The 13,499-nt window shown below is 32.4% G+C and overlaps 1 protein-coding gene across 1 annotated transcript; it reads right to left on the bottom strand.

Annotated features, from left to right (window-relative positions):
• Window positions 1–7,387: 7,387 nt before the first annotated feature.
• On the bottom strand, window positions 7,388–11,652 carry LOC114270467 (heat shock cognate 70 kDa protein 2). Its single transcript, XM_028211982.2, has 2 exons — window positions 11,296–11,652; window positions 7,388–9,334 (listed from the first exon to the last, which is right to left on the bottom strand). Exons 1-2 carry the CDS (start codon window positions 11,507–11,509, stop codon window positions 7,602–7,604), a joined length of 1,947 nt encoding a protein of 648 aa, XP_028067783.1. The 5' UTR covers window positions 11,510–11,652; the 3' UTR covers window positions 7,388–7,601.
• Between the last annotated feature and the right edge of the window lie 1,847 nt (window positions 11,653–13,499).

Here is a 13,499-nt window from a genome sequence, read left to right on the forward strand (position 1 = left end):
TAAAGATTTAAAATTATCATTAAATAATTACCATTGCAAAATTATTGTATAAAAAAAATTATTACGAAGAATGTTAATCCCCACTATTGAGCTTTGCCCAGTTTTCTTGAATGTATTTAGGTGAATGATGAAAGTTGGAGCCTGAATGATGAAAGTTGGAGCCACTCATTTAATTTTCAATGTGAGAAGAAGAAAGCATAAATTCATATGTGAGACTAGACAAGACCCAATAGTGGTCCTCACTCACACTCCTCTATTTATTTATTTATTTATTTATTTTATTATTATTATTTGCTCATGAAACATTATTATTATCTACCAAATTGACCCTTCATCAACCCGCAAGGGTGGCCAGTGGGTGAGGGAAGAAAATTTAGAGTTTGAGAGTTTGCTCCTTTTGGAGGTCTCAAGTTCGAATTTCACTCCCCACGGGTTATTGTGCTGGCCACTGGAGGTTTGCCCGGTTGTTAACTTCAGGGCCCTTAGGATTAGTCCCATGATTCGGCTGTGGGGATACCTGAGTCATAAAAAAAAAAAAAAAAAAAAAAAAAATTGACCCTTCATCAACCATCTATATATATAGACTATATAGTTAGGTGTACACGTGGGGGCTTCTTATTAAACTCCTAGCTGATTATAGACTGCAATATTTATATTTGGGCAGGGACAGACCACAATTGTTCTGACCCCTCAAGTCAATCTTTAATTGCTATATTTAAATTTGAAGTTATGGCTTGTAGGAGCCAAACTAACATCATTTATCTTTTGGAGCTTTGTGATGGGAGATTTTTTTTTTTTGTGGTGGTTTTGGAGTATTATTGTACTTAATTTATTAAGAGACATTTATCCACTTATCTTTTAAAAAGAGCTAAAAAGATTATAAATTTTACTATTTTAACCAAAAAAATCAAATTCAGTAACCAACTTAGCTTGCCTCAGCAGCAAAAAATAATTTTTCCCGCGACAAGGCTCTTTTATAACTATTGTTCACAAATTAATTGAGAAATAGTGAGGAAGAAGACTCTTTTATTTTGTCTATTTCATTTCTCAGTAAAAGTGGTGAAATTTGGGAAGAGTTTGAAAAATCATGCTGATTAGCTATAAAGTTTCCATAACATCTAGAGAAAAAGAATATGCTAGCAAGTTCATTTCATTTCTTTTCTAATATATTTCACTTTCTTATCCATCCAAAACATAATAGTGAGAAAATATAATCATTTTATTTCATTTTTTTTTTTCACTTAATAAATAAACTACAATAATTTATTTTCTTTTTCTAATGGCTTAATTAATAATTGAAAGATTTAGACTTTAGATGATAAACAATGAAGGTCAAGGAGAGGCAGGCAGATGAACATCATGAAAAGATGACAACAACACAAAGACAGGAGTGCATCTTTGGATTTTGATATTAGGATAAAACACAAAAAAAAGGACAAACTTTTGTAATTCAAAATTTATATTTATATGATATGATATGGTTATGTGGTCCAAAACAAATTATTGAGAAACCATGTACTGATATTGTATGTCCCAAAACTCAATAAAAAAAAAAAATCAATTTAGACCCATCTGATAAAATACCAATAAGCATATACAGATAGAAGCTAGGCATCTAGTAGTCCATTGGCAATTTGTTGGATGCCAAAGTTCAATTTAAATCCATTGGATGAATCATAAACATTAGGGATAGGAATACAAAAATATTTGGGGTAAATTACATTCACATCTCCTAAGATTTAAAGAAAATACAATTAGCTCCATAATTTTGACATAACTATATAGAAAATTGACCATTTAATAATTAATAATGGAAGTGTTATTAGGATTGCTTAATTTTGAAAATCAATCATTCATTTTTTACGGAAGGCCTTACAAAATAAACAATTTAAATTATCGAAACATAACATGTGGTGGGATCTACAACCGAATATAAGAAAATGTTCATATTTAAACTTGAGAGAAGCCTAATATTAAACAATGACAATACTATATTGTCTCCAATGTAAAACACCTTCTTGTCTAGCTGAAAATAAATAAAACTTTAGCAATTATGAGGGTTTGGAGAAAGAATAAACACAAACGTACGATATTTATAAAATGAGACACACATGTGAAATAAATAATAGGTTTCACATAAAATAGATTTTGGATGTGAGAATCATTTTCATTTTAAATCAGTGTTTTATTTTGTAAAAATTATATGTTCTTAGCACAGTGGTTGGAGAGATGACTAGGTTAGTCAGTTTGGAGTAGATAATTTTTATTTATTTTTTTTTTTAAAAGAAAAAAGAACTTCTTCTAAGGGTTACCCAACCTTTTGGAAAAAATAGCTGTCTTGTGGAAAATTTAGGCAATGTGGGGTTGATTTTTAGACAAAGCCTTAGGCCTCTACGGTACTGGTCTCACGGTCCCACTATACCACGTCTCTCTTGCTTTCTTGCAAATAAGGGGAAGAAAAGTTCATTCAATTTGAAATTTGCAAGAAACGTGCTTGTTCGATTGTGTTTTCATTTTCAATATTTGAGGGAATGAATTATTCATATTTTTTAAAATGTTTTGTTAGAAAATGTCTTTTAAAAATATTATTTATATTTTTTAATGTTTAGTATGATAGAAGACGACAATTAATAAAAAATGTTTTTTATTATTAACAAAAAACAAGTTTAGTTAAATAGAGAAGATTTTTTGCTTTTGAAATGTGAGAAAAAATTTCAAGCTAAAGCCTTACCCATTAGAATTACAATACCACCACAACTCTGTTGCTACCACTACCCTCTACCACTAATTTTTTTTAGACAGTTACCATCCATCACTATTACGGTGGTCGTGGGATGATTTTGGTTGGTTCTGGTTGCGGGTTGGATCCGCCCACAACCATGTGGGTTGAAAAAATTGGACCCACAACCGCCTGCAATGTAATTTGAGGTTTGTACGAGTGTGTCAATCAGGTATACAGGTGGGTGCATTAAAAAAAAAAGAGCTACTCATGTAGCTCAATAATTTATTACTCATTCAATTACCAAACAAGTCAAACTTGCACCTTACTTTCAAGCAATTTTTATTTGTAAATAATTTGTAAATTTACAAATAATTAGTGTATTGCTTAAGGCAAATTGATAGGATGAATACGCTTTTATAGGAATTGATAATGGTTCAAGTATTTTTATTTTTATTTTTATTTATTTATTTTCGATGCGGGACAACCACAAGTGGACTTAATAGATATATATATATATATATATATAAACAATCCTGATTTGGTCTTAAGTTTTCATTATTTTGTATCCTACTGTGCGATGGCAATTTGAACCCGGCCCGACGGGGACCCACTCCCCCATCCCCGATGGGAGCGGTTTTTTCTCGAAAAATATCTCCAACGGGCCGGGGATGGTATTTAAAATTAAATCCTCAATCAGTTTCGAGCGGGGACGGGATAGCCTTCACAGCCCCGTCCCCGGCCCTGTTTTTCCCAAAATGAAATTACATTTGTACCCCTCTATATATATGTGTGTGTTTCTCATTGTTGGACTGAGTTTATGGTTATAGGTTCACGCACAAAACACTTGCCTCTCGCTCTCTCTGATGCTCCCTCGCTGCTGCTCGCTCACTCTCCCTCACCACAGCCGTTGCTCCTCCCTCACAGCCGCGTCGCTCTTTCCTCTACTCTCTCTCTCTTATATCTCACCGATTTTAGTCCCTCACTCAGTGTTCTGATCGCCATTTTTGGCGATGAGAGAGAGCTTCGTGTCGTGAGAAAAATGTGGAGGAGGGAGAGAAAGAAAGAAGAGAGCCGCTATAGAATGCAGCACAGCGTCGATCTCCACCGCCGTCCTCATTCGCCAATCTCCTTCGCCGATCTCCACTGCTGCCCTCCTCCACCGATATCCTCCTCCGCCGGCCTTATCAGCTCAGATCTGTAAGATCTGTTATTCTTTTTTTATCTGTTATTGATTTTTTGATCTGTTGATGATGATTTGTAATTTTTTTTTTGATCTGTTGATGATGATCTGCAATTTTTTTTTTGATCTGTTGATGATGATCTGTAATTTTTTTTTTTTTATCTGTTGTTTTTTTTATTGATCTATGTTGATGATCGATGCTGATAATGATCTCGTGTTGTTTTTTTTATCTGTTGATGGTGTTGAATGTTGAAATAGAGTTGGATCGGGGAATTTTCGGAGTCAGGGAAACCCGATCCCCGTTGGGGACGGGGATGGGGACTGTGATAGGTTCCCCGTCAGGGATCGGGGCCGGGGACGGGGACGGGGAAGTTTTGGCCATCGGGGATCGGGGACCGGGGACGGGGAAGGTGATCTCCCGCCCTGTTGCCATTCCTAATCCCACATTGTTTTTTTAGTACTTTCAATAGGCACAAAGGCTTCATAAAAGTGGGGAAAGGTAATGAAGTTGAGATAAAAAGATTTGAGAAAATGAACAGCCTATGTGGGAGGTTAGAGAATTTTTATTTATTTAATAATGCGGGTGCGTTGAGTGTAACCCACAACTCGCTTGCAACTAGCAATTTTTTCATATCTAAAACTCAACCAAAACGTTGCAAGTATGGTCAGATTTAGGCGGGTTGGGCAGGTTGGACAACCCGTTGCCCAGCCCTAACCACTATTAATATTACTATTAGTGTATTAGTTTCAAGATTGCAACCATATATGGAAAAATATTTTTTATGAAAATATTTAAATTTTTTTTGGTAAATTATATTTGATTTTTCTCTAAAATGTATATATTTTACCTTATTTATCAATGTATATATTTTGCCTTATTTATCTTTGCATTGCCACATCATTTGCATGGATTTCTTTATCTTTATTAAAAATGAAATTGATATAATTATATTAAAATTATGAAATTAGTTGTATTTTTTTAAAAATTCAATGAATGTTAGTGTAATTTATTTAAAAAATTTTATGAAAAATATTTTTATTGTGAAAACAAATAGCGTTACTTTTTGTCTGCATAAATGATGTTTCTCTCAGTCAAATATAACATGGTTAGTTTGCATGCACTGAACATAGTCTAAACACTCAAATCAAGCGGGACAAAGAAATAGACAAAAAATAGGATCAGTTTTAGCACGAAACTTTGTAAAAAATGACAGTTTGTTTTTATCCCCCCAAAAAATTAATAGAGTAGACATTTGCCAATAACAACAAACAACACTATTGTTGTTTAAATTATAAAAAAAATGCATTAGGTCAAGTCTATAGGCTTGTCATTTTATTAAATACATTAACATAGGAATTGAAACCCGCTATCATATACAAAGGGCCAATTACTACTGTATTTTATTAGAAAATTTAAAAAGAAAAAGTAAAAAGTAAGTGAAATGTGAATAAAGTATTTTTTTTTTTTTTTTTTTTTTTATATCTTATCACAGAATGAAACTCTAACAAAATAGAGTTTAAAAGATTATATTAAGAGATTCAAATAATGTTAGAATGTGAATAGTTTCATTCTACAAGAATTTCCAAAATAGACATTTATGCTGTGTTTGGTTGGAGTTTTTGAGGTGGGATTTGGAAAAGGAATGAGAAATGTAATCTTATTTATGTTTGGTTATAATAAAAAAATATATGGGAAAAGAAAGGGGGTGAGAAATAAATAAAGAAATAGGATACCTTTTAGGACATCAATTCTATTTTATAACCAACACAACCAAACATAGTTGGGATTTGGAATTCTATTAATTCTTTCTCCTTTTCCTTTCATTTCCATTTCCTTTTTCATTTCCCTTCCCAAATCTCCCAACCAAACACAGCGTTAGAGTTTTTTTTTTTGGCATCCCATGTATTTTTGGAAATATAGAATCTGTGATGAAATAAAATAAAAAAATTTGAATTTTGGAGAAGAGTGCAATTAGAAAATAGACATAAGAAATAAAGTTTTATGTAAATAGAAGCTTACCTATGCATCTGGTTTTGGGAATTATCTCTCCACTGAGGTTTTAAACCACATAACCAAGAACCCCTTAACTTTATTCAGTTATTGGTCAATTAACCAATTTTGTTAATGTTAGCAATTATATTTTTGAAAATACCTATTTTACCCTTTGTACACATTTTCCCAACGCCTTATTCCTCTTCTCTTCCTAACTCTCAAGAAATGACAGATTTGGATATTAGATTTGTATTGTGACCCATTCTGGTGGCCAAATAAGGGTGGAGCGGGAATGACACAACTGATAGTGTGAAAAAGGTCGGGGTTGGTGGTGGTGTTGTATCTAAGGGTGGACATCAATCAAGTCAAGCCAAGTTTAGGTTAGACATGCACTACCTATTAAGAGATTTTACATTTATTCAAGTTTGGCCCAACCCAAATATCGGGCCTAAATAGTTATTCCAAACTTGCCCTAAACGAAATATAATTTTCAAGCCCACCCCAGTTAACCAATACAAATATAGGCCTTTTTTTATAAAAGAAAATAACAAAATACATTAAATATATAATCCAAACATAGTCATTTATTGATCATACAACAATGATTTAAAAAAACTGTAGTAATGTAAAAGATGGTAGGAGTTACATGTCAGCATTGAAATAATTAAACAATTACTATATTTTTTTGTATATATAAATTTTTAATTGCATAAATAAATAAACAATTTATTATTGGACTGAGCCAGGCTATAAAGTTGAGTCCCAAACCCAACTCAAAAACTAACAGGCCTAAAAATTTTGCTCAATTTAGTCCAAACTTGAGGGCCAATGGGCTGGGCTAGACTGGCCAGGCCACAAGAGCCGTTGCCCACCACTAGTTGTATCTTTCTCCATCTTTAGCATATAACAATTGAATTTGAAGTTTTCAAAAATAATTTTTAAAATTTTTAATTCCTATTTTTTGTATTTTTAGTGATTTTTTAAAAATATGTTAATCAATTTTTTTAACTTTTTAGATCCAATTAATCTTTATACTTAAAAGTATAAAATTTGGTTAAAAATCTTTAAAAAATTCATTAAACACAACAAAATACGAAAGTATTTGTTATTTTTTGTATTTGGTGAATTTTTTAAAGTTATTTTTCTCAAAAATATTATATTTTTTAAGTTATCTAGATTAGGGGTATTTCGCATTCAAAAAAAGATTAAGTGTATTTAATTTATTTATTTATTTTGCATAAAATATTAAAAAAATTTACTAAAAACAAAGAAAGACACCCCCCCCCAAAAAAAAAAAAAAAAACTTAATTTTCAGAATAACAGATATAACCAAATACGGTATTAATAATACTCCATGTAAGAACTTTATCCAGTGTGTTCAAGAACATAATCAAGGACATAGAAGGATATATTTTCTGAACTACCAAAAACTGAGAGAGAGGCATAATATTCAAATATTGAAGATCTAAAACAAGTTGTAGACAATAGACTATTTCACCAATTTATCACTATTCATTAATAAGTCTGAAACAAAAGCAAAGCCGCAAAACAAAAATTTAAACCATCCTTGAAAAATCAAAATTGATGACTCCTAATTATAAAAATGCCATCAGGATCCAATTCAAAATTCCCAATCAGACTATCTCATATAGAAGTAGACTAGTAGTAGATACTAAAAAGTAACTTCACTAACAGAAACCACTGACCTAGTCCACCTCCTCGATCTTGGGCCCAGCACCGCTTCCACCAGCAGGAGGAACATCATCATCCATGGGCGCACCACCCTCACCACCACCACCTTGGTACATTTTAGCAATGATGGGGTTGCAGATGTTCTCGAGCTCCTTCATCTTATCCTCAAACTCATCAGCCTCCGCGAGTTGGTTGCTATCGAGCCATGAAATGGCCTGATCAATAGAGTCTTCAATCTTTTTCTTGTCAGATGGGCTGAGCTTAGCACCTATCTTCTCATCCTTCACTGTGTTCCTCATGTTATAGGCATAGTTCTCCAATGCATTCTTCGCCTCCACTTTCTTTTTGTGCTCCTCATCCTCTGACTTGTACTTCTCAGCTTCTTGAACCATCTTCTCAATTTCTTCTTTAGACAATCTACCCTTATCATTGGTGATTGTAATCTTGTTTTTCTGCCCTGTGGTTTTGTCCTCGGCAGAGACATTCAAAATACCATTGGCATCAATGTCAAAGCACACGGTAATCTGAGGCACACCCCTAGGGGCTGGAGGGATACCTGAGAGCTCAAATTTACCCAACAGGTTATTGTCTCTGGTTCTTGTCCTCTCACCCTCATATACTTGAATCAAAACACCGGGCTGGTTGTCGGAGTAGGTTGAGAACACTTGTTCTTTCTTGGTAGGGATGGTGGTGTTTCTTGGGATTAAAACAGTCATGACTCCTCCAGCAGTCTCGAGTCCAAGGGAGAGAGGAGTGACATCTAACAACAACAAGTCTTGGACCTTCTCGTTGCCCTCACCACTCAAAATAGCGGCTTGCACAGCAGCACCATAGGCAACTGCCTCATCAGGGTTGATGCTCTTACACAGCTCCTTCCCATTAAAGAAGTCCTGCAAAAGCTGTTGTACCTTTGGAATTCTGGTAGATCCACCAACAAGAACAACATCATGGATAGTGCTCTTGTCCATCTTAGCATCCCTCAGACATTTCTCCACAGGCTCCATGCACTTTCTAAAGAGATCCATATTCATCTCCTCAAATCTAGCACGGGTTATTGTGGAATAGAAGTCAATTCCTTCAAACAGAGAGTCGATCTCAATGGTGGTCTGAGCAGTGGAAGAGAGAGTTCTCTTTGCCCTCTCACAAGAAGTCCTCAGTCTCCTAAGTGCCCTGGGGTTTCCACTAATATCCTTCTTGTGCTTTCTCTTAAACTCCTGAACAAAATGGTTAACCATCCTATTATCAAAATCCTCTCCACCAAGATGAGTATCCCCAGCCGTGGATTTCACTTCAAAGATACCCTCTTCAATGGTGAGCAGGGAAACATCAAAAGTACCACCACCAAGATCAAAGATGAGAACGTTCTTCTCACCAACACTGGTAGCTTTCTTATCAAGACCATAGGCAATGGCAGCAGCAGTAGGTTCGTTGATAATACGCATGACATTGAGCCCAGAAATAACACCAGCGTCCTTGGTAGCCTGGCGTTGTGAGTCATTGAAGTAAGCAGGAACAGTGACAACAGCATTCTTCACAATTGATCCAAGGAATGCCTCAGCAATCTCCTTCATTTTTGTGAGAACCATAGAGGAGATTTCCTCAGCGGCAAACTGCTTATCCTCACCCTTGTAGTTGACAATAATCATTGGCTTGTCACCAGGACCAGGTATAACCTTGAAGGGCCATAGTTTAGTATCACTCACGACAGAGGCATCACTAAATCTCCTCCCAATGAGACGTTTTGCATCTGACAATGTGAAAACATAAACATAAGCATTACAACTTGAAAATACCAAGTTACAGTGAGACCAACCGAGAGAAAAAAGCTTTCAAAATCATCAAATTATCCGTCCAAAGATAACCATGCTCTGGGTTGTTTGGGAAGTGAGATTTTAATTTAATTTAGGCTAAAATTCATAAAAGAACAAAATAGGACAAAATGTTACATCAAACCTACAATTATTTCATTTTTTCTCTCACAAACAAATCCAATTTCAAAAAAATCCAATCATCTTTCCAAACACAAAAATTTTAACCTACTAAAATAGTATACTAAAATAGCAACTTCACAAACACCTACTCTAATACGGAGAAACCTAGTTGAAGCTGATATGGGCTTTCCATTAACAAAATCTACAAGGCCACCCAAAGTATGTCCTTTGAATGAAAATCATATGTGCACAGATAATCTCTCAGGCAAGGTTGTTAAAATCGGGATCCTACGTTGGATCGTTGGAGGTGTTGATAGGATCGGATCGTAGAATCGGATCGAGGATCGTAAGATCCTACCGAAAAGGACAAATTACATAATAATTTAATTTAAATAAATATTTCTTATAAAGTATACACGAAATGAGCCTATATTCTATTAAAAAAAAGTGAAGATATTATGAAAAATATAATACTCTATGTAAAATGTACATGTAATATTATACAATAGAAGACTCGATGGCAAAAGTATTGTATTTCATCAAAAAAGAAGGTGAAGAAGAAGAAAAATTCTATAACAAAATACTTTACAATCTACAATAATGCATAAAAAGTGAAGAAAAAATATTTAACAAAGTTGGATATGAAAATATATTAAAAACTCAAAAGAATAACTTAACCGAATGATAAGGTTTGTCGTTAACATCCCTGGTGGAGCGGATTCAAGTCACAAAAATAATCTCTCCAAAAATTGGGATAAAATTGCAATCATCTTACCCTCCTTAGACTCTGCTAAAGCTATGTTTGTTTTTCCGACTATTTAATTTTTTTAAATTACCGCAATATTTGAATGTTTGTTTTCTAGTTTGTTTTTCTTAGTCTATTTGATTCAATACTACTTAATTTTTATTATTTATTTTGACCACATAAATTGGTATTTAGACAACAAACATAAAATTTACAATAAAATATGTCATACAATACAAAATAAGGCTTGTAAATTAGATCGGATAGGATCGGATTCGGATCGGGATTCTACGATCCTATAAGATCCCACTATCAGGATCGAAAGATCCTACCTATAAGGAGTTTTTTACACGATCCGGATCGATTGTACTTAAATAGATCGTAAGATCATAGGATCGTAAGATCCGAATCAAAATTCTGATAACTATGCTCTGAGGTGAGTGATCATGAATAAATGCACTTCCACTTGTTCAAAAACGGTAACCCCTCTCTCTCCCCCCCCCCCCCCCCCTTGCTTTCAAGATTTCTATAGCATCCATGATTTCAATGGGAATTATTAGTGTATCAAAGAGAATTTACAGAAAACAGCTTAAATATGATTCGCTAATATTCTGAATCCCATTAAATGTATCTGTAGATATCCCTTAAACATTAACCTTCAAAAAAAGTTTTTATACTTCACTTCTATATAGATAGAATCTTACGAATCTGAATTTTTTTTTTGGACACAAATTAAAAAAAAAAAAAAAATCAGATAAAAAAAGTTCAGAAAGGAAAATGACTTATTTAGCACTTAACACGGAAAAGTTTGATTAAAACAAACCAGGACACAATTATCAACTCACAAGTTTAAAAAACTACATAAAAACACCGCTCAAAGATAAAATAAGATCGATCACAAATAAAAAATAAAAAAATCATTCAACTCGTATCTGCAATGACACTGACTGCATATTTACGCATACAATATATATATATATATATATATAAAGAGAGAGAGAGATTTGAGATGTAGAGGGGTGAATAGCTTACCAAAGACAGTGTTAATGGGGTTCATAGCGACCTGGTTCTTGGCTGCATCGCCGATCAATCGCTCAGTGTCAGTAAAGCCGACGTAAGACGGCGTGGTCCTGTTGCCCTGATCATTGGCTATGATCTCAACGCGATCGTGTTGCCATACACCTACACACGAGTAGGTCGTCCCCAGATCGATTCCGATCGCCGGGCCTTCTCCTTTTCCAGCCATTGCTTGTTCTTCGATGAGTGTGTGTGTGAGAGAGCGAGAGATAGAGAGAACGAGAGCTAGGGTTATAGAAAAGATGGTATATAGAGAGGGAAGGAGAGAGATCGAGGCGGTTATAGAGAGAAGAGAATGAGGGAGTGGTTTAAATCGGGCTTGCTTGCCGCGTTTGTAGTTATTCAAGAATGTTCTTCTCAACCGTTTGATACGATATATAACAGTTTTGACCAATTATAATATTCTTTTCGGATGAAATGGTTTAGTGTAAATTACACTCACCGCCCCTAGCCAGGCCACCAAGTCAAATGGTTTCATTTTTTTCAAAAATACTTTTCAAAAAATTCTATTATCTTATTTTTCATATTTTTTTATTTTTATTAATTTTTTTAATATTTTAAATAATTTTTTTACTTTTTGTTAGATACACTTAAAAGTAAAAAAATTATAAAAAAATCTTTTAAAAATTCACTAAATATCAAAAATATAAAAACAAGAATTTAATATATTTTTTAAATTTATTAATTTTTTAAAATATTTTTTCACAATTTTTTTACTTTTTAGATACATCTAAGTAAGGTGCATCTAAAAAATTAAAAAAATGTTTAAAATTTTAAAAATATTCACTAAAAACAAAAAAATATGAAAACCAAAAGAACTTAATTTTCAAAAAACTTAATCCAAAAAACTCAAACCAAATACACTAATTAAATTTTTTATCATGAGAATTGAATTCGGAAATTTTACCGTGTTAAACAATTATTAAACTAATTGTCTTTATGAAATATCGTTTGATTTTAATTTTTTGAATTTAATTTTTTAAAAATTAAGTATTTTATTTTTTATGTTTTTTTTTAAGTAAATATTTTTAAAATTTTAAATAATTTTTTACTTTTTTTAAATGTACCTTATTTAGATGTATCGAAAAGTAAAAAATTTATAAAAAAAATATTTTAAAAATCAATAAATATACAAGAATAGGAAAAATGTACTGAATTCTCGTATTTTTTTTAAAAATATTTTTGGTATTTAGTGAATTTTCTAATTTTTTTATACAAATATTATACTTTTTAAATGTATTTATATTAGGCATATCTAAAAATTAAAAAAAAAATTGCTATAATATGAAAAAAATTCAGTGAAAATCAAAAAATATGAAAAATAAAAAAATTTAATTTTTTGAAAGGTGCATCCTAAAAATGCAAACCAAACAAATTGATTGTTTTCTGAAAAATTATTGGTTGGTCTAGGGGCATAAGGTGGTGGTACTCCTTAGCAATCACAAATTTCCATGTTCTATTTGTTCTCCAATCATTCAACACAAAATCGTGAACTCTACTTCTTCCACCAATCACAACACCATTGGGGCACCTCCAGTGTTCCAAAACCAACCAATAACTTTTCCTGCTTTCTCAAGTCACTTAGAAAAATGCATTGAATTTGGGTTAAATTATATTCACCTTCATATTTGAAAAAATTACAAAAAAATTCTATAATTTTGATATAATTATATTGATATTTTTTTTGAAATAAAATTACAAGGATCGGAATAATGCAGATAGTGTGAAATTAAAAAGATAAATAAGATAAAATATATAAGTTAGTGTAAAAAAAATAAATTATCTTTCAATTTATATAATTAATGAATTATTAATAAAAAAATAATTACTTATATTATTTGCTTTTGGCAACAATTCGTGTTACTCTAATTAACTGTGAATTAACATGAGGGGAAAATATGTAATGTAACTAATTATTAAACAAAGATCTCTATACTTGTCAAATATTTCAAAGGGTGATTTTTTGGATTAAGGCTTTTTTGGTAAGAAAATAGGATTTTAAAGCAAATTTGTGTCATTCGATTTCTTAAATTTTTGTACGAAATTAGTGTGTTATCTAAACAAACTAAATTTAATTTATTTTAAAATTTATTAAGTTTTTAAGTTAATTGTGAAATCTAATTACATGGCTCGATAAATTTGTATGGACCATAAAAAAT

This window comes from Camellia sinensis, chromosome 3, assembly GCF_055761805.1.
Source record: "Camellia sinensis isolate YWXY chromosome 3, ASM5576180v1, whole genome shotgun sequence".
Taxonomy (NCBI): Eukaryota; Viridiplantae; Streptophyta; class Magnoliopsida; order Ericales; family Theaceae; genus Camellia; species Camellia sinensis.

Bases quoted from the DNA above. Each gene is read 5' to 3' on its own strand.
- LOC114270467 (XM_028211982.2), bottom strand. From the start codon at position 11,509: ATGGCTGGAAAAGGAGAAGGCCCGGCGATCGGAATCGATCTGGGGACG. The intron at 9,335-11,295 runs GTAAGCTATTCA...TCACATTGTCAG, and splicing joins CCCCATTAACACTGTCTTTG to ATGCAAAACGTCTCATTGGG.